Below are 25,675 nucleotides of genomic sequence, written 5' to 3'. Positions count from 1 at the left end.
GATAAAAGTTAAATCTAATATAAATAATAAACTAATATCAACTTAATTTATAATATAAGATCATAAGTAACAATATTAAATATAAGCTATTATTATAAAATAATAATCCATTTACTAATAAGTTTTTATTAATATCAGTGTATTCAACAAAACTAGCTAGTAGTACTAGCGGAAAGCTGGTACGTAAGATAGCATTTGTAATATCAAACGAGATTTTTTGTTAAAACCGGAGTGTTTTATAAAACGTTAAAAGATTGAAGTTTCCAAACAAACTGTATCAAAAACGCCTTAAATTTTTCATAAGATCAAAGTTCATATTAAAACTTTAATATTATATAGGCTGGTAATAAATTTACACAACAAATTTGATATTCCAGTATTCTAATACTAAAGTTGGTGTTATATTTGATGTTCGGTAAATATTATATAAAAACTTATATAAAATTATATTTTAGTGTTAGAGTTGGAGATAATATCCAAATTATGTTTATAATTCATTAGTTTTACACATTGACATGAGAAAATAAAAAAGGAAAAAAGGAAATTCAATAAATGGTAGTATTAGTTTAGATGACAACAACCAAATAATTGATTTTCCCCAAAAAAAATTTGTCTTCACTCCACTCCCATCGCCATCATCATCACCAACAAAAGCCGTGGTTCCGTTGGTGTTGCCACCACATCCTCCGTCTCCTCGGACGGTTTTTGCCCTTCGATCCGGTACGTAATCTCGTCGGGATGGTGTGGTTTCATCCTCCTCTCTTTTCCACACCCTCCAATTGTATTTCCCTAAAAAATACACAAAGTTCGGTAGGATGTTGTCCGCGAATTCTTTCATTTTCACCTTCTCCTAATTTTTCTTCGTGTTCTCTTGATTCGAATTGTATGTTTTATCAATCTTCATGTACGCGTGTTGGATTTCATTTATGAATTGCTATAGATACCCGATTTGTGCTTCAGAATTGCGTAAGATATCTACAAGTATAACTATTGATGCATTGTGCGGTGGTATCCAAAATGAATTAATAGATACCAACTACCAGTGATCCAATAGTTGATTATGAGTGTCTTAATTGTCAATCATGTATACTTGATCTCTTCAATTTCGTTTAGGTATGTTTAAGTTCTGCACAATTCTGCTGTTGATATGTATAACATCAATCAAATTTTCTTAGCAGAATCTGTGAAGATAACATTAGATTTGGAGTTCATGGAGGAATTCTGTGATTTCCTACAATGGCTTGGAGCAGATATGTCCATAAAGATACTAGCGAGTTTAGAGAACCCAACAGACCTTGTTCGTGCTAGTGCTGTTTCAAGCTCCTGGCGTCGATTTAGTGAGTTCATCACTCTTTGTATCTTATAAGATTCACAGAATTTGTGTCATTTTATAACTGATTGAAACATAGAAAATATTCTTTTACATGCTAATCTTTGTGATGCAGTTGTCATGAATGGCCTTGCTAAGCAGCTTTGCATAAGAATGTTTCCTGAAGTATCAAGTGTTGCTCATGTTATAGAAGTGAATGATAGGATAGAACCTCTACAAATCAGGCATGAAACTTCAATGGAATGGTCATGCTTGGAAAGGGAACACAGAGTATATGCATTTTTAGCAAGGGGTTTAACCACTTTTATGAGAAAAGATTGCATATTGGAAGCCATTGTTGCATCAAGCACTGATAACTATCCTCAAGAAAGCATCCATCACACATTAGAACCAGGTGACAGGGTTGATCAAAGGGCTTCATATTGGTCAAGTGAAGGGGCAGTTGACCCTGCAGTTCCTGAAACATTAGTATATAAACTTGTTGCAAATCTTTGTGTGATAACTGAGATCCACATACACCCGTTTCAAGGTTATTCTTGTAATTTTTCAAAATAGTTGAGTTTTCTGTTTTTTTTTTTTTTTTTTTTTGTACTGATGAAATTTTGTTTGTCTACCAGCATATTTTCAATTTGGTTTTCCAATTTATTCTGCAAAAGCTGTGAGATTTCGATTGGGGCATTTGAAGCCAGCTTATGAGATTGAAAATGACATGAAAGATGAGTCTACAGCTGCTCTGAGGTTTATTCGTGATAATGTTGTGTGGACATATACATCTCCATCGTTTCCCATGGCACAGGTGACTTTTGTTCTGATTTATTTTCTTTAAATTTTCGTTTTACTTGATTCGATATTCTTTATTTGACCCATAGTTTATGAATCGGGAAACTTTGAGACAAATGGTTGATCTTACACATTGTTTTCCAGGTTAATCCAGATATTTTGTAATTCATGTTCCTAAAATGTTCTAAAGACTTTTTAACTGTTGGGTAGTTAAGAGCATCCACAATGTTTAAACATATATAATAATGACTTTATTATTTTTATCACATCAGTTTTACTTGATTCAAAAAGTTTTTTTTCCCAATTTACTTAATTTATCTTCATCTGTCTGAAATGTTTTATAAAGCCCTCTCATTTTATCTGTTGTTTTTCAACACGCATCATATTTCAGTTGACAATAAGTCATTAACATTTAAATAATTATTATACGGATCAGTTTATCAAAAATACAACTTATGATAAATTTATTACTTCCATAGTTATAGAAATTTAAAAAAAAAAAAAATGAAAATTCTCTACAATCCCGTTATAAATTTAATATTTGATAAATGAAATGTTATTGAATATTTAATAAAATGAATTGATTAGTGAAAAAAAAAATTAATCACTGTAGTAAACTGAAATATTATTGAATGAAGGATGAAATTGTAAAAAACACAAAAACAAAATAAGCACTTAATAAGAGTACGTGAGTTATTTTTTTACTGTTCCCCAACCACTTAATATTTCTGGGTTACTTATTTATCTATTGTTGTATTACTTTTTGTCCCCCCTTGGTCATATTTTATATTAATTTAATTTTTTTGAGTAATTTATCAAAAATATAAGTATTTTGTATTTTTGTGTTTTGATGTGACAGGAGAGCCGGCTGCAAAAGTTTAAGCTACCAGAACCGGCTCTATGCATCGGAGGGATCTTGCAGATAGAGTTGTTGGGTAGAGTTCAAAAACAAGAAATGGATGAGAAATACTACATATGGTAACCTCCACCTATACCTATACCTACTTTTTAAATTATACTGTACAAATTTTGGTGATAGCAAAAGACGTAAATGCCCTTTATTATTATTATTAGATGTTTTTTACAATGATGCAGTGTGTCTCATGTGCAAGTGGTGGGACGGCCTCTGTCCCCTGCGTTTGATGCGGATATAATGGATCCGAGTGGAAAGTGTACACTGAAATACTATTCAGATGCCGATTATTGCTGTTCCCCTATAAAAAATTGTGAAGCCGAGGCAAGTACTAGTCCTTCCCGATTCCGTTCCTTCACTGCAAGCATAAGAGGTTGGGAACAAATGATTTTCAACACATTACTTGGTGGCGGAATGATGGTCGGAAACGATGATTCCGATGATGATGATGATGATGAGGTCATCGAGTAATGCAATGGAAAAAAGATGGTAATTAGATTAGCGGATAAACGACTGATGTCGGAGCAGCAATCAAAGAGTAAATTCTCCTTTTTTTTTTTTTTTTTTGCCTAAATTTGTGCACATCTTTTTATGGATCGTTTTATAAGAAGCATGTTAGTTGTATAGGGATTTATAAGTAACTGTAGATGGCTGTTTTTTTGGTATGGATTGCTTTTATACCGTTTATGTTATTGTTTCCAATTATCTTCTTGTATCTTTTGGTACTTCAAATGAAAAATGATTTCATATTTCGTCTAAAAAACCATAAATTGGGATAATAAATCTTGATTTAATAAAAACGCAGAAAATGACAAGGTAATGAATGGAATGAGTCGAATACTAAATAAATAAAAAATTCTTTATAGTGATGTTTGGTTGGTTTGAATTGATGAAATGAGTCGAATACTAAATAAATAAAAAAATTTGCTATTTTATAAATTAAACTTTAATTAAAAAGTTAAATAATTTGTCAGAAAGTTATTTATTCTATAAAAATTTATTATAAACATTAAACAGTTAAATACCATGAAAATTTTTAAATTAATAAAGTAAAAATAATTTTCTTTTTTTAGAAAAGCAGTGTTAAATAAAAATAATTTATAACTTCATTTCATCAAAGGAATAAATGAAATGAAAGGTAGAGGGAATCACATTTCATAAGAAATGGCCCACTTAAAAAAAAAAAAAAAAAAAAACATGAATTTTCCATTCCATTTCCATCATAACGTTTTATTCCATTCCCTACTATGATTACTGTCTGCATATGATAAAATAAAGATCCGGTGACAAAATGTACTTGGCAAAAACCTAAAACCACTGTTAAATCTTTGCACCCATAGATTCAGATCACATCAACTCCACAGAGGTAAATAAAAATTAAAGCAAAGGGGGGCCACTGTACAATGATATATTTATTCCACGGTGTCATGCCTTCCAGCCATAACTCCCGCCATCCTCACATTCATTGGTATTAATGAACATACTGTCCACAAACTCAGGCATATCTGCTGCTGCTGCTGCTGCAGCTTTCTCACCATCTGCACACGAGTCACTGTGTGAACCAGCTTTATAACTATTACTCCTACTCGCCTCACCCGCACTTTGACCAGACACCGACGGCTTTGACCCTCCACCACCTTGTGGGTGGTGCTCGTTCTGTTGCACCTGGAGACCCGGAAACTGTTGATAGCCAACATGAATTCGGTTGTGGATAGAGTTGTTGAAGCAAGTTGAGGCATCAATCTCATGTTGGGAGTTTGAATTGATCAAACGTTGTTTCATTAACATATTCTGGTACTCCAAGGCTGGTGGTGGAGTTGATCCTCTGCCCATCTGAAAATTATTGTTGTTCATCCTCCTGTCAGCCTGGAATCCCTGAATACTCGACACCTGTCCCATTCCCATGCCCTGTACTTTTTGCATTCGTGGGAAGCTTTTCAACGCCTCTGAAACAAACAAACAATCTGTATATGATGTATGTGCAAAAGACGTAAATACCCTCAAGTACTTGATAAAAGGTTATACCAATAGGCCCAATTTTAGTGTCACGCGTAATATCCACCAAGTCCATCATGCTGTTGACAACTTCAGCTGTCTGTAAACACCTCACGTATGTTTTCGTAAAACCCAAGTCATTTACAGATGGCAACTCCAAGCTCCTTGCCAGCTGGCGCCCTGCCGCCACAATCCTGACCACAACAAAAAGTCAACCACCAATTTTCATTTCATTTATAATTAAAAAAAAATGCTGAAAATATAAATTAATACTCACATATTACTGTTTGCCTGCAAATCTTGCTGCAATACACCACCAGATCCACTTTCGGCAATTGTGGATTGCCATTTCTGTGCAACTTCTAACAACTGATTCACCTGCAAAAACACAAAAAAGAATACTTTTTAATCTAATAAAAATAAAACAAAATATATATATATATATATATATATATATATATATATATATATATATATATATATATATATATATATATATATATATATATATATATATATATATATATTTACCTGATTAGCAATGAGTCTACGAGGAAGAAGCTCCTCATGGCGACGTGAACAGAATTCCCAAGTGAATATCTTCAAGTCAGGGGTAAAAATGACTTTAAGCCGCCCCTCACGAACAACACGGCTTTGCTCATACACACTTTCTTGAACTGCTTTTCCGTATTCCAACATCATGATTCCAGAGGGGAATCGGCATTCCCGAGGCAAGTCAAGAAACCAAAGCTCATCAATAACACCACTACTGAATTTTATTTCATTAAGCCTAGCCAATACTTCAAATGTCGCCTCTGTTATAAAAAATAAAACAAAGGTACAAAAAACGATCATTCAAGTAGCAAAATTGTAAATATATAATAATAATAAATTGATTAAGAATTACATACCAAATCCTCTTCCAGATTTTGACCCACAGATACCACACTGCCATGCATCCTAAACAACAAAAAGGGTTTCAGTAAGATGGGATCTTTATTTATTATAATAAATAAATCTTACTTATTGTTGTGTTGAAATCTTTAAAAAAGAAAAAACGTACCAGATTTGCAGGGGAAAATACACCTGATGGGTGATGTCCCATGTTATTATGCAAAGCAAGACACCATCGTTTTTTTGCACGTGGAGAATAGTACTCTCCCACAAACTTTCTCCAGTAAGAAATGTCCTATAAATTATAATGAAGAAGAAAATTAGATGTATAAAACCAAAATTAAACAGAAAGATAAAGTTCTTGAAAATAAACTGACAGCTGGACGTTGGCGTTGATGATAAAGGTATTGCATCAGTCTCCTTGAGCATACACCACCATCATATGATCGGTTTACAGCAGATGCAGGTTGTTGAAGAGCTTGCCTCAAATGGAGCTGTTGTTGCTGCTGTTGAAGCAAGTGGGCCCGCTGTCCAGGTGGCAGAGACTGTAAATATAAAGCTTGTAACTGTGCATTAGAATTTTGTGACTGAACCAACTCTTGTTTTTGCAATAGCTGTCTTAAATACTGCTGTTGTAAGATATCATCATGTTTGATATCAAGTCGAGGTTTCTTTGCCACATGATCTGAATAAAGTGATCCAGGAAACATGGAAGTTTCAGTGAAAGGAACTTGTCCGAGTCTTGGATTAGGCAATGAGGTGGCAGTAGAAGCATTATTGGTAACATTATTGGAAGAGAATGATAATGGTGATGCAGGTAACCGCATGTAAGATTCATTGTTGATACTTGCACTTCTTTGGATACATGGGTTACTACTACCTCCTGAAAGCCCTGAATTGGCATCTGTAACCAATGAACTTGCTCCCATGGTTAGCCCTGAACTAGCACCCATGCTTACATCACCAGAAACAGGAAGCATGTTTGAGTACATGCTTTGTGGAACTAAATTTGAGTTCCTATAGCTGTATGGGCTCAAATGTGAATTTGGTAGACCTTGAGAATGTTCATCTTCTTCAAAGAAGATGCCAGAACTCGATGAAGAATGTACCATCTGGAATCAAGAACCCTTGTCAACACATGTATGGATACCAAATCGAGAATAAAAAAACAAAATAAGAGCATCTCTTTATCTCGGAAGAATAAGAACTGAAAAAACCCTAATTTGAATTGGATAAAAGTAAAAACCCTAAGTTATTGTGTAGCCAACTAAGAAGTAAGAGCAACGAAAGCCTACGCAGTGAATCTCCACAAAATGACCGCCTAATAAGGCATTACAGCAGAGAAACACGAAAATAACTACAAATACAGGAAGGAATTTCATCATCGCATTCCATTGAAAATCGATAAAAGAAGATCAAAGTAGAATTATTGTATTCCATCCGAAAAATCGCTTAAAATGCGAGAAAATTAAAATTCTCTAGAACACGATACTTACCGAGAACTGAAACAACAAAATCGAATTGATAACTGATAATTGATATTAACAAACGAAACAGATACAGATTCGTTTTTTGTCCAGTTCAAGTGTTGATCAGATGATTAAAATAGTTCACAATTTTAACGAATACAAAGAGAGCAAAGAAACACTCATTGATCACTGATGAATAAAAAAACAGCTAACCTCTGAAATGATTAGCAAAGATTGTCGCGTCGAGTCGGAACCGAAAAATGTTGCAAGGTTCAGCAGGAGTTTATATACCTAGCGGAAATTGGAGCGCCATGAGTGACCGGCGGGTGGCAGTGTGTAAACCCTACCAGATTGCCTACAGCAGGTCGTCTTGTAATCAAACGGGTTACAACGGTTGTTCTGTCATTCTATGGGTTCAAGCATCAAAATAAATTTATTAGTCATTTATATATTCTTTTTAAGAAATCAAACCCTAAAGCTTTACTTCCGAGTTCATTAAAAAAAATATAGGACAGAAAAAGAACAATGAGAGAAAGCAAATGGAGAGAATAAATTATTCCTTGTTCATAAATTCGAAAGAAAGAAAAAGAAAATATATATTTTAGGTGCTCCTAAGTTAAAAAAGGAAAAAACAAATAAATAAATAAATAAACAATTATATCCTTCATATTATTAAGGGAATATTAGATATTTACAACCCCTACCCTCACTCACCCCCCCCCCCCCCCCCCTCTCTCTCTCTCTCCTTATCTAAAACCTAAAAAAAAAATTAAAAATAAATAAATAAAATCAAGAACAACAAGCAAAACCCCATGAAACGAGTAAGACATAAGCTTAAACCAATAATTGTCAATTGTATTCAGAACACAAACAACTCCAAAAAAAAATCACATGTTCGTCCAAAACTACCAAATTAAATAATTTCAAGTAAATAAACGCATAAAATCAATCTAATAACAATCACCTAAGTTAATTCAATCAAGTGCACTCATCATATCTTTAGTACACCCATAAGGGACAACTAAATAGTGTCCTAGCTTTTACTTGACTTGTTGCAAAAAAAAAAAAAAAAAAAAAAAAAATTAAAACCCTCGGTACTTCATGGAGTTCCAAACCCATTAACTTTAACTCTCTGTAAATTTCTTCCCATGTATACTCCCGAGGATAAGCTCTATCAAATATTATATTACCCTCCATGCTAGTAGTAGCCACATTATTAACAGATTTCATGATCTTTACATTAACATCTTTTTCTTCTTCTTCAAATTTTCTCTTTTTACTCTTACATTTCTTTTGTAACATCCAGTAAAGGTGGCAATCGTGTCGTGTCGTGTCGGGTTCGTGTTGTGTCGAAACACTAAATGGGTTGGAAGGGCTTGACCCTAACCCGACCCATTTAATTAACGTGTCGTGTCCTGTCAACTCGTTTATTTTCATGTCGAGTTTGTGTCGGGTTCGGGTTAGGGATATATCTTGAAATATGTCGTGCCATGTGAGTTTAAAAGATTAAGCATGTTGAAAGAGTAGGAGTTGGGTAGGCGGAAAGGAAAATCTAATAGTTTTGAGGCAAAACAGATGAAGTCATAGTAAGTTTAGATGACAAAATTAAAAGAGTGAGAGTTAGGTAGGTGGATGACAAGGTCATGAGGATGTGAGAGTAATGAAAGAGACTGGGTAGTTTGGGAGAGAATGAAAAAACTAAAATCAAGTCTGTATCTAGACGGCTAAGTCATTTCAACATTACAAAACAATTCGATTCAAAGGTTTTCTTTTACTTATGGTTTTGGTTTTATATCTTTCTAGATTATTTAAATAATTCAAAAAACTTGCATATAAATAAACTGGTAATTTTTCGAGTCATATTCGAGTTGAAATTCTTAACCCTAACCTTACCCATTTAATTTCCATGTCGTGTCGTGTCAACCCAATTATTTAAACGGGTTGAAATATCTTTACCCAAACCCGTTTATTTTGTGTCGTGTTAATTTTTTCCACCTCTACAGTCCATGTATAAATTGATTTTTGTATGTTTTGACTTTTAATTGGGAAACCACGCCGTGGTGGAGTATCACCACGGCATGGGGGGATGCTTTAGATTCGCAGGATTTTAACGACCCGCTACGACGTGGTTATGGGGCACCACGACGTGGCAAGTGTTTTAAGTGAAAACACTAATTTCGAGTGAACATTAAGGCTAGGGTTTTAGCCTCCATCTTCCTCCCAACCTCAAAAACCCTAACCATAGCCTCCATTGAAGTTATGAGGTCATTCTTGGTGCTTTTTGGTGATTTTAGAAGGAGAAGGAAGCTCTTGGTGAGGTGGTTACTTAGCAAGCATCATTTCTTCAGCTAAGCTTATCTCTTGGACCTTGGTGAGTGCCCATGACTCAACCTTTTCTTGCCATGTTATTAGATCTCTTGTTTTTGTCCCCTTTTTTCCCATGATTTTGATGGACTTAAGTGATGGGATATCATAAAGTTTGCAACTTTAAGAATCTCCAGGTCAAATTGAGCATGCAGTGTCTTGGATCTGAATTATAATTAAGTTTTGATGTCATGCATGGGACTTTAGTCATTAAACCCTATTTTTGACCTAAAATGGAAAAAGCATGTATTGGATATGCAGGGCTATAAAGCCATGATTTTTAAGGTCACTTTGGAGTCTGAAACCTTTCTGGAACTTTAGAGGTGCAACTTTAAGGATTTGGTTCTTAGTGGGAGTCTTGATGCATTAAGTTACCATTAGTGGTTAGGGTTGGGACTTTGGTTTATGGAAGGGTTTGAGGGATAAAGTTGGAAATTTTACCCATCAAAACCATGGGAAGGACCGGATTCGAGACTTGGAGATTTTGTAGTTGAAGGAAATGACTTAATGGTTTAAGTTGTCCATACACATCACCACAACGTGGTGACTTGGTCAAGACCCGCATGTTTTGTCGGTTTACGACCAGAACGTGGCCAAGGAGGCCATGATGTGGCGACTAGCTGGGTTGACTTTTGACCGATGACTTTGACCAAGTTTGACCTACAGGTATTTTAGGTATTTTGATTTGTAGCTGAGATTCAGTTACTGTTTAATGTAAAGGTGATCGGTAGAGTTCTTATTTAGAGTAACATGTTGATACGCTATCTTTTCATACTAAGAGGTGAGTCTCCTCACTGTATCCATGGGTCGAAGGCACTAATATCGGCCCACTAGGATTTGTTATGTAGGATGCTAGTTGTTTTTTGGGAAAATGACATATAGGCCCTATAATGTTTCTAGGATTTACCCATTTAACCACTTAACTTATTTTTTGGCCTAATAAAGGAACGAAGTAGTGGGAACCTGTTTATTTAGCCATCTTCACCTCTTTTCCCCGGTTTTATTTACAAATAGTCAAAAATTGCCACATCAGCCTTGGAAAGTAACATCACATTTTGACCATTTCTTTGTTACCATAGATCCGAACACAAACCCATCAGTTTCTCTGGTTTTATCACAGAATACCACCCAACACCACTTTCTAGCCACCACCCACCACCATCAAATGCACATCACCGCCACTGCTGTGAAATTCCGACCACCACCAAGTCCCTCCTTTCCCCCACTCATTTTCCCGTCAAGTTCAAGAAGAAACGAAGTAGCAGAAGGCCGTCAAAGCAGCCCCTGTCACACACCACCACCGACTGCCCTTCCACCACCGTTTGTTGCTGCTGTTGCCGCCGACAATCTGTAGTTACCACCAATGTTCGCTGCCGTTGCCGTCAGTAAGCCATCTCCACCCTCGAAATTTGAGGAACAAGATTGCAGATTTCAAACTTGTGGATGAAATCGCATAGGAAATTATACACACCAACAACAAGAAGTCAAGAACCAATGAAGAAATCAAGAACAATTCATCCCAAATCTTTCCTCTTCTCTCTGTTTCTCTCTCTAAAATCCTTCCTCTATTACCAATCCATGTGACATTTTTTTTCGACCTAGACTCGGCAACATCTAACACCCTTATGAAGTGTATCCAAAAAGAACCAGTGAAGGTTATATAATTAAAGCTTCAGGAGGAACAAAATTAAGGTTTCAATTATTAGGTTTAAGGAAAACAAGAACACAAACCTCCAACCACCGCCACTTCCTGTCAATTGAGCATAACCTAAAGATACATAAAACATCTGACAAAATTGATGTTTTTTATGTTTGTTTCATTTATGGAAAAATGGATTGCATTTTGAAATGAAATAGCTAACTACTGTGATAATTTTAATAATAGATTTAGATGTATCGGTTTCAATGAATGAAATCCAGGTACACTTAAACCCAATCCTTGGGAGCATCGATGGTGACAAACGTCTTTGACGCCTTGAACGCCAACTACATCACACCTTCATCTTGTTAATGATCGAAGACAATCAAGGCTTGATCGTTTGAGGATTTATGATTTTGATATCGATTGATGATCATCGATGATGATAGTTGAATCGATTGGATTCGGATTTGGAGGCAGTAATGAGACGAGATGTAGAACGATGAATAATCCTCAGATTTGGACTGCGGTGGTGTTAATTTTGGGAAAAAACTAAATCGATGAAGGATCTAACGTTGTGTTGGAGAAGAAGATCGATGACGGGAAGTATTGGAGAAAAACGTCATCCGGAGAATGAGCACACATCGTGCAGAGAGAGAGAGAGAGAGAGTTGAGGGGCCCTCTTATTATTTTTAATTATTAAAATGTAAGAATACGTGAGCTGTCATAAGGGGTAACCGGGTTACCCCTTCGTTTTCTCAAAAAGGACGTTTTAGACCCGACACAACCAACTTTGTTCCCTTAGAAGGTACAGAAATAACATTAGGGGCTGAATGAGTAAACCCTAGAAACATTATAGGGCTTATACGTCATTTTCCTTTGTTTTTTTGATACTTGCATGAAAGACCATGGGGGTAGCCCATGGCAATTGTATGAAAGACCAAGGGGGTATCCCATGACACTTGTATTTAAGACTAGGATTTGGCCCTCGACATTGCAAGTAAAGACTATGGGGGTATCCCATGGCAATTGTATGTAAGACCGGGATTTGGCCATCGTCATTACAAGGAAAGACCATGGGGTAGGCCATGACACTTGTATGTAAGACCGAGATTTGGCCCTATACACTATAAGGAAAGACCATGGGGGTAGCCCATGACACTTGCATGTAAGACCAGGATTTTGCCTTCAACATTGCAAGGGAAGACCATGGGACCAGCCCATGACACTTGTATATATGGTATGTGGTATTATGTGGAACTTACTAAGCTTTGTGCTTACAATTTATGTTTATGGTTCCAGGTACTTCTGGTTCAAAATGAAAGGGTCTGACATGATGACACAACATCTTCCCCTCATGATTTCTGCATTTGAATAATAATACTCTAATATTTTGGATATTATTTTTTGTGATGGTTTTTGAAACAATTAATGAATGAATTTGATAGTCTTTCAATGAAAAAATTTATCACTGCTTTTAGGGATGTTACAAGTTGGTATCAGAGCCTTGTTTTGAGGGATTCAGGCACACTCTCGGGTGTGACTGGGCTCAAACTAAGAAAGTGGTAATCTTTTGAAAGGAAAAAAATTTCTAAAAAGAAATATTTTTATAAAGAAAAAGGGGATGTTATGCGTGCAATCAGCTGAGCTACAGTAAGTGATTCTCATAATACCCATACATGTTGATATGTTATATGATATGAATATTTACATGTTAGGATAATGTTATGGATACTTTTAGGAATTGCATAATAGATTTACCTGATATGTGATGCCTCGTAGCCTAAAAGCTTTGGATGTTATGTATTACTTGGAATTGATATTGGCTTAGTTGATTGCTAAGTATATGCTTTCAAAGTTGTATATGACTAGGATCATATAGCCCTAGAATGATTGATTTGACCTCATTTCTTGTTCCTTTTTGGGCGAGCGAGCTGATATGTCCTTTGATTGGTTATGGCTAGGAGTGTTGTTGCATGAATGCTACTTGCTTTGTGCTTTATGGGACTTTAATTGATGTGGGTTAACAATTAAGTGAACACGTTCAATCACATGCTGCAAAGGTTAAATAATCTCAGAATGATGGATTTGGCTCTATTGCACATTTCTTGTCTGAGTCTTTTACTTGAAAGATTATCTAAACTTTTTTGCATGTGACGGTATACATGAAGTAGTTATCTGAAATTAGCAGGAGTTCTTCATCAGTTGATAAGTAGGGTGAGGTTAGAATCCTAGGAGTGGCTAGGAAGTGTGGGTATGGATGCATTGTTTAGTAGGTACTTAGAGTACCAATTTGAGGATGTAACTTAGAGGATTCGGGATGATTCTTGAGGAAAGTATGGATAGGTGTGAAAGGTATTGGGCCCGTAATACCGGAAGCACAAGATCCATACTCGAATCAAGGTAAGTCACCAGGATTCTAAGGAGCTGGTTGGGGGTAGATGGCATGGTTGGTATCATGATTCGTGGCAGTATTTTGTATGTGTCAATCTTGTGGTTATGGATGTTTAGGCTGAGGCGAGTCTGGTGATTGTTTGGGATTTAGTGGCCATGTCAGTTTGGGTTTGAATGGTGTAGACCTAGGTAAGTTAGTTGATTTTGAGATCTCGAGGGCCTTGCTCGAGGGTAATGCCATTTGAGTCACAAAACTCAAGGAAGGAGTGACTGTTTTGATTGACTCGAGGATTACAGTCGGAGGTGGAATGATTGATAGATGGATTGGAATGTCACTATCTTCGGTAGAGGCTATGTTCTTCCAAGCTTCAGTGTTCATAGGAGAGAGTGAGCAAACATGTGATTTTCATAGTTGGTATGTAGACCCAACATGGGGCTACATGTCTGCGGTTTTTGGGCGACAATACGGCAGTGTGGGAGCACACAAGAGGACTTTTATGGTATGGTTTCTTTAGGATGAGAGCAAGGATCTGCTTTCTTGGAATATATGTGGATCAGGTGTTAGCTGGTGGTTTTTAGTGATCAGGGAATGTAAATTAGGAGCGAAAACTTTTGTTGTCTCTGATGTATCCCGACTAAGAGAGTGATGTATTTCGTATTTATGAATGATTATTGTGATGAATTTTCGGTTGGAATTTGCAGGCGAGGAGTGCAGTAATCATTTTGTTCCTAGATGGGAAGTTGGTGTTTTGCTTGTGCATCTGCATGGAATTCTTGATGTTAGAGGCATCCATGATTAGGTAGTTCCCAAGGTCTCCATCTGAGATTCAGAATCTCTTTGAGTTTACTTGGTCCTTTATCTAGAATATCATCTTGTGTTATGTTATATATCTCAAGGTCCAGGGATGCTACACATCTGAGTGAGCCGGTTTGAGTTTTGGCTTGTTTGCAAACGCCAGTTGGTTGTGGTCTGAACCCTAAGTAGGGGAGAGTTGGATATTTTTCTTAGAGGATCAGTGATTTGTTCGAGTTATGGTTTCATAAGAATGTGTCATAGGGAGTTAGGATAATTTAATAGATTGCTATTACCAGCAAGGACAAGTTCCAATTTTTCGTTTATTTTCAATAAAAGTTAAATTTTGGTTTATCTGGTTGCCTTATTTTATATTTCATTGCAATGGAATTTATGAAATTATTGGTTATGTTTCTAATATTAGCAATATTAATTGTGGATTTGATTCTTATGATATCTCATGTGGTACTGTCATAGCTGACCAAGTGAAAAGAAATATCATCACCAATTGGACAGATACTTGGTATTGTACAAGTCACATTGTATAGTATATGAGAATCTTGTTCATTGGAAAATTATAAATAATTCATTGATCACATGTTTATGTGATTCAAGTGAACGACTAATGGACCTAGTACATGTTGATATGGACTATTCAGATCCACCACAAATGACAATAGCTCTATTCGTCATGATTTTCTGATGTTTCAGTAAATATGATTTTGTTTATAAGATTAAGCATAATTCTTATACTTTGAAAAGATTCAAGGAGTAGCAGAACGAATAAGAAGAATCTATTATGCAGAAAGATAAAAGATTCTCCAATCCGATAAGAAAGGAGAATGCTTTAGTATCACGTTTTATGATCATCCTAATAATTGTGAAATTGCATCACAACTGACTCCTCCAAGAATATATTAGTGCAATTGTATGACTTAGAAGATGAATCAAACATTTTTGGAAATAGTTCAATCATATATGAGTCATACTTCGTTCCAAATCAAGTTGTAAAGCCATGATTTAGTAACTACAAATCATATCTTGAAAATATTTTCAAATTTACAGTTTGAAAACACCTTGAAATAATTGGAGTAAGATGTTTTCTTACTCTAGCACTTAGCACATATACAATTGGATTTGTGATGTTTTTGTTAATCGAGAAACAAAAGATAAATTGAGACCTATTCTATGAAGTGTTTTCTTGTAGAGAATCCACATGAACTTTTGAATATTGTTTTAGCTCATCAATGAATTTTCCTTGAGAGAAAACTCATATGTCAAGAAGTTAGTGGGAGTCGTATTGATCTTGAGAGCTTCAAGAGTCAATCGATAATAAACATTTTAGTTATCACTAGCACACGACCTGAGGTTGATAACATATCGTGTTTGGTTGACACATTCTTATTTACGTGCACTACTAGAAAACTCATTTTAAGGACCGAAATTGCCAACATTTTATATTTTAAGCCATAAATGAAAAATACTTGGGAACATGGATGTTACAGCAAGATGTGTATTATGGAAATAGCCTTATAACATCAGATCTTGTAAATATAGGTCTACTATTGTCAACTTTGGGTTGTGGCCCCTCCTAATCAGCTCTCCAGTAGACCGAAGTCCAAACCAATTGACTAGTTAGAAGTCAAAATCAATCTTCCAATCATCCCTAAAACTTTCGTAGTTCCACTTCTACCCCATCTTCGTTTGCTTTCGCTTGAATGCCCGAACCTGGACACCACCGCAACATCATTGTTGTTGTCCACAGTTCACCAAAAATCAGGTATGCTCTCTGTTTTTCTTCTCCAGTTCTCTTTGTTTCTGTTAATAGAAATGTGAAAGTAAGAAAGAATACAAATCTGTTGACTTTGATCAAATTTAAAATAAAAACTATATGTTAACAAAATCAAATACAATCAGGATTTTATCTAACCTGTCAGAAAGAATACGAATTTGATGAAGTTATATTTGAGATTTGACCAATTTATGGGAAATGCTAAAACCGTTTCTACATATAGTAACAGGCTTAAAGGTCTTGAAATTTGATATCACATTATGCATTTCTAATTGTAGAACATTTTGACTTCAAGAATCAAGAAGAACAAAGAGTATTCAATTTGAGCATATAGACAAACATTGAGTTCCAATAGAACCTCATTCTAAAAGTGGAAATTTTCTTAAAATTTATAAAAATCCTTTTTTATTAGAATCAATCAATTTCTTGAAAGATTTATTATGAAAAAAAAACATTTATTCACTTATTTATTTACACCAAACCCACTAAAACTATTAATGAATTGTTGCAGTTTTTTGTTAATTTTTGTCTAAAATAAATTGACGAGTGATGAGTCTTGCTTCTGTTTGTCTAATTTTTTATTTTTATTGAATGATATGTTCATCCATTTTGATTTTCATAGATATAATCATGGGAAAGATGAAAACCATTGATTATTTGGTGTATTTTTGGTTAATGAACTGTTGCAGTTTTTTTGTAAATTATTTTTCAATGTATTTTTGGTTAATGAAAACCATTGTTTTTTTTTTTTGTGTAAGAATGGTAAGTTTAGTTTATAACACATTCGCGTTCCACCACTACTAAGGTCTTAACGGATTAAGACCAAATGAGTAGGAAGAGCAAAAGTGGGACGTACACTGAGCGTAATCCCAATACGTGCAGCGTAGGGTCGCGAATCCTCAATGCATGCATGGCGATGGAGTACACCCAACGTAGATGGATGGTACGCGCGGCATACGCGCTGCCGTTGACTTTTAGGGTTTGGTCAATTTGTGGACTATTAAGGCCATGGAAGGGTAAAATGGTCTTTTATCCTTTTGTAAGTTTGTAGAAGGGTTAGTCTAGCTTCTTTGAGAGTCGTTATTAATTAGAAATAATTATCGTATGTGTTAGGCGGAGGCTAGACCGGTGGTTTGAGTTCGAGGTTATCCGATTTCATGCGAGATGAGTCTTCTCACTATACTTACCATGAGTGTTATATTTGTGTGACCGAGGTGCCTTATGTGCTTACTATGTACTATGATATCTTGCATTATGTCTTTGTGATTTATGTTGAGTATTATTATTATGAGCTTATTGAGTTCGGACTGGAGGGCCCCACTGAGACACATTGACCGGAGGGTCATATTGATTTAGCCTCGAGTGGCTAATGTGATGTGTGTGGTACTTTGGGGAACTCACTAAGATTCGTGTTTACCATGTTATGTATTATGTGTTTCAGGTACTTCTCAGGATCACGGGAAGACGCCGACTTGATCGTACACACGAGTCGGAGTCACATTTTGAGGATCCTGGATTGTGTTTAAAACATTTTATGAATATGTGTTTTTGAAAATCTTGTCATTTGGGGTTTTATGAACTATGTTATGAGGATTACGTGATTTTTAAAAATAAAAAATTTATTTGAAAATTTACGTTGTTACACAACAACAAGTAAATTAAAGTAAATGCAAGAACATAAAGAATTATCAGGAAAGCCCATAATCCTTTTGGATATCCGACGTAAAACCTTGTGAGGTGATGAAATCACCTGCCTTAGAACTTATATTAAATCAAAATAAAATTACAAGTACTCGTTGATCTTAGAAATGATGTAAATGTGTTCAAGTGTCGATAGAATCAAAGAGAAAGTAATAGCCAGTGTGTGTGTGTGAATGTTGATCAGCTTGTCTTTATATACATAACAATAATAACTAAAATTCTGAGATTATTGGGATCTTCCTTGATCCATGCTTAACCAGACTTTTATGATGATCTTCAACGTTCATGAGGCAGTGACTACGTGAGTTTTGACCCGGTCCATTCCTTTCTTGTCAAGCTCTAAATTCATCCATAAAATATCAAAAGAAACATGATGGTAGAACAAGATATTGATTAATTCCAAGATCTTGGGTTTGCTCGGTATGTTAGATAAAGATATAGAAATAGTAAGATGAAAATTCTACCCATAACAATTGCCCCCAAAAATCTTCAATCCAGGATCCTGGGTTATTGGAGATTTCTAGACATTGAGGGTGAATTGTGTTGATATGATATGGCCCGTTTTTATAGGATCAATCTTATCTGTCAATTATCCATAGAAGTTTGAATTTTGAATGCCCGAGATTCGCATGTGAAAACCCTTTTATCAACCCACAAAGAACTCATTTCAAACTTCACTCAACTCATGATCATCAAGGTTTTCCTCATGCTCTTTTAGGTAACCACTTTCCTCCCTTTATTCATTTATTCTCTCGTCTTTTGTTTGATCATGTGTAAGAAAATTGTTCGGGTTGGAGCTAGATTAGAGAAACCCATCATCGAGGATTTCATAGATTTAGGGATATTACCTGGTACTGAGAGTGAAATTAGTATTTTTTTCCAATGTCGATGTCGAATCACTTCAGTCATCAGGCAAGTTTCTACAAATGTACTATCTTTAGGGTTCCCGGGTCAACTTTGAGGAAAACCATCCTTCTTCGTCTTAGGTTTGTTTCTATGAGGTTCCTTTTACCACTGTTCTATCATTCCCTTTCCCTTCATCGATTTCAGAACTTTTCCAAGTCACAAAACTTGCTTACGCCCAAGTCATGCCAATCGTTTGGCATATTTTGTTTTGGACCCATCATCTAAATGAATTTGAAGGTTTAGATCTTGGGTTTTTTGAAATTTTCATTCAACCTTCACAAGAATGGAGTTCAAGCACTCGAAACACAAATGGAGGCTAGGGTTTTGGATAAGGTTTGTTTTTAGAGAGTAGAGTATGCCAAATGAGGCAACCCTAGGAATCAGTGCCCTTAAATAGGGCCCCAATCCCGAAATTAGGGTTTTAGGTAAAAACGGCTGCCACGCCGTGGCAAACATAACGTCACACCATGCCCAATCGCGGATGCGCATTTCTCATCAATCGAGTGTCATGTCGTAACACTCCCTATGCCACGTCATGGACCGTCCAAATGAACAAAAATAAATAGCTAAAAGTCAGAAATGAATACATGGAAAAAGGATGTTACATGCACCAGTCTCAACATGCACCAGTCTCAAAATTCAGGATCTTGGGTTGTAACATCGAAGATGGAGTTGGCGTAGTTTCCATAGGTCTTCTCAGGCTTGAGACTAGTGTCTCCATTCTTTCAAACAACATCTTATTAGTTTTGCTTTACTTAGTGATATGTTGCTCCATTATGGTCGGTATGGATATGATCTCATTGTTCGAGACCATAATTGGTATTTATTGGGTTGTAATTCCCAAATATTGAATCAATGAGGATGTTGGAACGGTCCTTCTAGGGATCTCAACATTCCTTCTTTGTGAGGTGACAACAAGAGGTGGGGGTAGACTCTGATTAGTGAGATGGATGGAGTAGTTCTAGAAGTGAATTTTGGTAAAGAAGACATCTTTGGTGCAAAAATGTGTAAGTGATTGAAAATCTTAAAAAAGCTTTTTGAGTGACTTTAACGAGAAAAATATGATAACACCACTTGTGCCATGGATGGTGCCAAATTGTTTTAGCCAAAAAGTAACAAACTAACTTCGAAACTAATTTAGTAAATGTGGTGTGATGTTTAAAATACGATGTTAAAAACTGGAGTGCTTAAGATTTTGAAATATGTTGAAGATCTTGGTTGTGCCCAAGATTTGAGGTGGAAAACAATAGTGTTCGAAGAGCTATTAAGTTAAAGTGTAGTATTTTTGAGATGTAAATGAGTTTATTTGGTACAAAAATAATGTTAAAGTGAGTGATAAGTGAATATACATAATGAAGCTTTAAGATACTAAAAAAGATACCAAGATACCAAAAAATATCTTAGTAATTTTAATTGATAAAACAAATTAACAATTAAGTGAACAGTAGAGTAACTTGTTATCGATGAAGCAACAAGTGAATGAAAGTAAATGCAAGAACATAGTAAATTACGAGGAAAACACTTAATCATTTTGGATCTCTGACATAAAACCTCGAGAGATGATGACATCACCTGCTTTAGAACTTATATTCAATCGAAATAAAATTACAAGTGCTAGATAATCTTAGAAACGGTGTGAATGTGCTCAAGTGGAAGTGTCTATGTGTGCATCAATTAGCTAGTCTTTATATACATAACAATGATAACTATAATTCTGACATTCTTGGGATCTTCTGTGATCTTCGATTGACTCGACTTTTATGAGGGTCTTCAACGTTTATGAGACATTGACCACATGTGGTTTGACTTGGTCGATTCCTTTTTCATCGAGCCTTAAGTTCATGTATAAGATTTCACAAAAAAACTCAACGACAGTCCAATATATTGATTAAATCTAAGATCTTGGCTTTGCCGATATGTTAGTACAAGTTCAAGATATAAAAGTAGTAAGTCAAAATTTATACCCACAACAATCGGGTATGCTAGGTATGGATCCATTGGGTTTAGGGCTAAGCACGTCCAAGATCCGAAACCGAAAATTTGAATGGACTTGAATCAATTGACTAAAAAAAACCTCTTACATATTACTCCTCGAAACTACCACAAGAAAAAAACATTGGGTGTTATTTGTAGTTGAATAAACATGTAAACTACATATTTATTTAAATATTTGACCAGTTTTTTTTATCCAATTTTACTATGTGATATGTATCTTTTTTATTTTTTCAAGCAAAGCATTTCTATTTTTTTACCATTCATAAGCATAAACACAACAATAAAGTTCCGTAAAGCAATTATCCTTAACTAAGTTATATCTTTAACAATTCAATGATATGAAATCCGCTTCTAACTCTGAAATTCCAATTCTAAACCGGTTTCAAAATCTATATCCGGCTCCAACTTGGTTCCAAGCCCCAATCTGATTCAAAATGGTTATAAATCAGTTTACCTGATACCGTAACCGGAACCGGTTTTTTTATGGATCCGATGACCGATTCCACAAATAATCAAATTTCGGTTTCCAGATTTTCCGGATCCGTTTGGGTCGGGTCTAGACCCGTGTACATCGTCTACAACACAACAGTTTGCGCACCCGCACGCAGTCATCAGTCCTCAACCCTCAAAATGAACCATAGCTGTACCCTGTTCCTTATTCCCTCCACTCTTTGCTCCAATTTCGCACCCAAATTCAATGGCCTCAACACCTTCAAGATTGTCACCAACACAAGGAAATCATCCAAAATAAGCTGCTCTGGCGCCGACAATTCTCAAAATCAACAGCAACAACTCAATCTATCTGTTCTTCGCTTCACGTTAGGAATTCCTGGATTGGATGAATCGTATTTACCCAGATGGATTGGCTATACATTTGGATCTCTTCTGATTTTGAATCACTTCCTGGGTTCGAATTCAACCACCGTGACGCCGGCCCAGCTTGTGAGTAATTTATTTCACTCAGGATTTTGAACGAAAAGGTTATGTGCAATCCGAAAGAAGTTACATATCCTCTTTGAAATATAGAGGTCCTGCTTCAAAATCTTTACATATACGTTTATAAAACGCTAAACCTTTCCAATTGATTTTGTTTAATTTGTATGGCTTTTTCAGAGAACGGAGTTACTTGGTCTTTCTTTGGCAGCATTCTCCGTCATGCTTCCCTACATTGGGCAGTTTCTGAAGGTGAAGCTTTTATTATTTTCTTCTGGTTCTTCGTTGTCATCCTGATACTTAGAAAGAAACACAAATTCAGGGTGCTACTCCAGTGATTCAAGCAAACATCCCTGAAGGCGCTGAGCAAATCTTTGCAATGTCTCAGCATATATCTGAAACCATGAAAGAGGATTTAGCCTGGGGATCCTACACACTATTACGTAACACAAACACCATTTCTGTGGTATGTCATCACCATGTCCAAGACTTGCATTATACTATCTTAATCAATGGATTAGTTTGTCTTTTAAGGTTTATATGCAAGAAACATCAACATATTTTCATTCATTTGTTTATTATATACAGCATCCCACTATCATTTCTAATCATCTTATAACATAAGTGTACTTTAAAAATCTATCCTGTTATAGCAATGCCATTTAACTACCAAGCAATTTTCATTACTATAATCAATTACATTATTTAAAGCATAATGCTACAATGAGAATGTTGTAATATAAAGAAATGAAAGTAGGATTCTACAATACACATATAAATGGAAGGATGTTGTTGCTTCTTGCATTTAGTCCAATTTTTCATATTGAATATGCTATTTTTTTTTTTTTTTTGTTTAACTGGTATATAGCTTATATCTATCCAAGATGTGATATGCGTACGTGGCTATTGGAACACACCCAAAACCATGAATTTATCAAAAGAACAAGCTGTTGAATGGTTTAAGGAACAAATACAACGTATTGGCCTCTTTAATTTGACAGATACCCTTTACTTTCCTCAAAGATCAGGTGAATTATCATATGGTTGAAAAGATTTTTAGCCGATAAAAATTAAAAGTAATGAAATGTGATAAAAAAAAAATTCAGATTCTGAGCTCTGGGACATGCTTCCTGAAGAGACACGTTCTGTATTGGTTTTGCCTGTGCTTAAAGGGAACAACTCTAAAGACGAGGTTACAGGGTTTGTGTTGTTGGCATCAAGCATTACTTATGCATATAACGATAAAGATAGAGCCTGGATATCAGCCATTGCTAAAAAGTTTTGAGGTAAGCACTTAATGCATATGGTTGTTACTTTTGGACTTAGTTTGGACAAAATGACTTAATAGGTTAAGCCAAAAAAAACTTGGTTAAATGTATCAAAGACACCAATCATTTACCTATCTACCTATTTTCCTTTTTTCTTTTTCTCTCCAAACTCCTGTTAATTAAAATTGATGAATGTTGTGATTTATCAAGATTCCTTGTGTTACAGGGATTGAGGAGAAGTTTTTTTGTATCTGGGGAGTGTGTTTTGAAAGTGATTAGTGGATAATCAGCTGTAAAAACAATGTATAGTAGGATATACTTATTTTAGGTTGAATGAAATAATAAATAAAAGAGTATACAAGTAATGAAGTAAATTTGCATTACCTTTTCATAATTAGTTCTGTTACTATCCATTTAAACTGATCACTATTTGACCCCTAAATAATAAAAAAAAATAATCATAAGCAGAAGTAGGTTATGGATGTATGTGTATGTGTGAAAAGGACAAAATGGGAAGGGTTTGGCATTAAATTACTGAAACCGATGATAGAGTTTAAAGTACTGAAACCGAATAGAATTACTCAAGAAATCCAAATTACAATGAAGTATTCTTTAGAACTGGAATAGATATAGATATAGATTATCATTTGAATCAATATCAGTACATATGAAATGTAAATTTTATTGACAAATTTTATAATAGAATTAAGAGATAAACGACTGTCATAATTTGTTTACATAAAAGCCAGTTTTTAAATCAAACATTGTTCTCTCAAATCTAATGTCGATGTCAATGACATCTAATCACCAGTCAGATTTACGGGCTTGTTACAATTGATCACAATTATTCATTTAAATTTAATACACCACACTAAACAACTAAACATTGTAATGAACACGACATGTTCACCTCGAATTTATGTTCCGCCACATTGGTAGAAAGCTAAACCGGTGCTGACATTTTCCTAAATAACCTCAACTTTGAGAAAATCCGGCGCAGTGGAATTTTTGTATATAAGTGGAACTGCTGTTGATATATTAAAACATCTTTGTATGTTAACTTTTGAATTTTTTTCTTCAGTCCAACCTATTAAATTATGAACTACTCCGGTTAATCCGGTTAATTTGTGAATTGTATATATTATGTTGTGAATTTACTCCTTTAAGTTGTGAATTTCGATGACGGTAAATAAATCTGACAATTTTTTATTTAAATTAGTTTATATTAACATGTGAGCTACTATATATGTTAAGTTCGTGAATTGTATTCATTATAATGTGAATTTTATTTCGTTAATTTGTGAATTCCGATTACGGTATTATATAATTTTAAAAAATTATAGAATTGTTTTTTTTAAAACTTGGCTCATATTAAGTTGTGAATTTACTTCATGTAAAAGAATCCAATAGAAAAAAGAAAATTAAAAACAAAAACATGTCCTACTGTTTCTCTATTTACTGACACATAAGGTTATCTCGTATGTAACATCACAAAATAGTAATAATATCTTTTTTCGTTTAAAAGTCATTCAAATCATTCATTAATTGTTCTGAACCCATACAAATTATAACATTAAATCATCATAGTATAAATTATTTCAAATGCGAAATCCATGAGGGGAGGATGTTGTGCCATTACGCCAGACTTTTCCTTTCGAAACTCGAAGTATTTGAAACCATAAACACAAACTATAAACATAACGCTTAGGGAGTTCCCCAAGTACCACATATTATACATGAAAGAAGATAAATGCTATAGGCCAAATCATATTCATATAGTAGTTTCTTGCCATGGGCCAAATCATGGTCTTTTCGTTCAGTGTCGGGGGCCAAATCTCGATCTTGCATATAAATGTCAGGACAGATCCTGGTCTTTCATATAACTGTTAGGGGCCAGATCCTGGTCTTTAATACAAATGTCAGGGGCCAAATCCTGGTCTTCCATATAATCATCACAAGGCATCCAAAATTCTACACAACAAACAATGAGCCGATATTAGTGCCTTCGACCCATGGTTCTAGTCAGGAAACTCACCACAACTACTGAAAAACCTAGATAAACGCTCGGGTTGTTGGACTGGAGAAGTCTCCGTGCTAACTCTAAATGGTGCACAATAAAGAGGAGATGTTGGATCCAAAGTCTCGAGAGCAAAGCTTACTCCTTGAAGGTCCTTCTTCACAAACAGGGAAGCACATAATCACTCCAAAAAGCTTAAAATGCTCAAAATGAACTAGGGTTTGCAAAGAGGGTCGATCTTGGGATGGTGGTTGATAAAGGGAAAGGTCTTGGTACGCTCAGCGTACCAAGGTGTACAACCCGCGTACTCGAGCAACACCAAAAAGTCATGGATTTTGACATTGGGGACCCTTCTTGCAACAAATCAAAACTCAACGATCCAAAAGCAAACCTGAAAAAATAAATGTTACATCGTGTGTCATATTCCCCATAAACATATCTCGTGTACCCTATTTTAGATATGTTATGTACATTTGTAGATAATAATATTTT

The 25,675-nt window shown here is 35.2% G+C and overlaps 3 protein-coding genes across 6 annotated transcripts; 2 read left to right on the top strand and 1 right to left on the bottom strand.

Annotated features, from left to right (window-relative positions):
• The first annotated feature begins 564 nt into the window (after positions 1-564).
• LOC111903222 (F-box protein At4g00755) lies at positions 565-3,775 on the top strand. 4 transcript variants are annotated; one of them, XM_023898998.3, is made up of 6 exons: positions 565-720; positions 1,179-1,337; positions 1,446-1,859; positions 1,948-2,126; positions 2,970-3,088; positions 3,206-3,775. In XM_023898998.3, exons 2-6 carry the CDS (start codon positions 1,211-1,213, stop codon positions 3,492-3,494), a joined length of 1,128 nt encoding a protein of 375 aa, XP_023754766.1. In that variant the 5' UTR covers positions 565-720; positions 1,179-1,210; the 3' UTR covers positions 3,495-3,775. The 4 variants fall into 4 exon arrangements, with proteins under 4 accessions (XP_023754766.1, XP_023754767.1, XP_023754765.1 ...); XM_023898999.3 differs by having other exon boundaries at positions 611-810; XM_023898997.3 differs by lacking the exon at positions 565-720 and adding an exon at positions 727-966.
• A 441-nt stretch (positions 3,776-4,216) lies between these two features.
• Positions 4,217-7,987, bottom strand: LOC111903223 (probable transcriptional regulator SLK2). Its single transcript, XM_023899000.3, has 8 exons — positions 7,595-7,987; positions 6,290-7,024; positions 6,082-6,207; positions 5,930-5,978; positions 5,550-5,833; positions 5,296-5,396; positions 5,049-5,212; positions 4,217-4,969 (listed from the first exon to the last, which is right to left on the bottom strand). The coding sequence occupies exons 2-8, from the start codon at positions 7,022-7,024 to the stop codon at positions 4,449-4,451; spliced, it is 1,980 nt and encodes a 659-aa protein (XP_023754768.1). The 5' UTR covers positions 7,595-7,987; the 3' UTR covers positions 4,217-4,448.
• A 13,446-nt stretch (positions 7,988-21,433) lies between these two features.
• On the top strand, positions 21,434-23,540 carry LOC111903224 (protein COFACTOR ASSEMBLY OF COMPLEX C SUBUNIT B CCB2, chloroplastic). The gene is made up of 6 exons (XM_023899001.2): positions 21,434-21,907; positions 22,079-22,150; positions 22,221-22,364; positions 22,767-22,926; positions 23,005-23,184; positions 23,393-23,540. Exons 1-5 carry the CDS (start codon positions 21,449-21,451, stop codon positions 23,181-23,183), a joined length of 1,014 nt encoding a protein of 337 aa, XP_023754769.1. The 5' UTR covers positions 21,434-21,448; the 3' UTR covers position 23,184; positions 23,393-23,540.
• Positions 23,541-25,675: the final 2,135 nt, after the last annotated feature.

This window comes from Lactuca sativa, chromosome 2, assembly GCF_002870075.4.
Source record: "Lactuca sativa cultivar Salinas chromosome 2, Lsat_Salinas_v11, whole genome shotgun sequence".
NCBI lineage: Eukaryota > Viridiplantae > Streptophyta > Magnoliopsida > Asterales > Asteraceae > Lactuca > Lactuca sativa.
The sequence above is the reverse complement of the archived record's forward strand: the minus strand, read 5'-3'. Positions and strand labels throughout refer to the sequence as shown.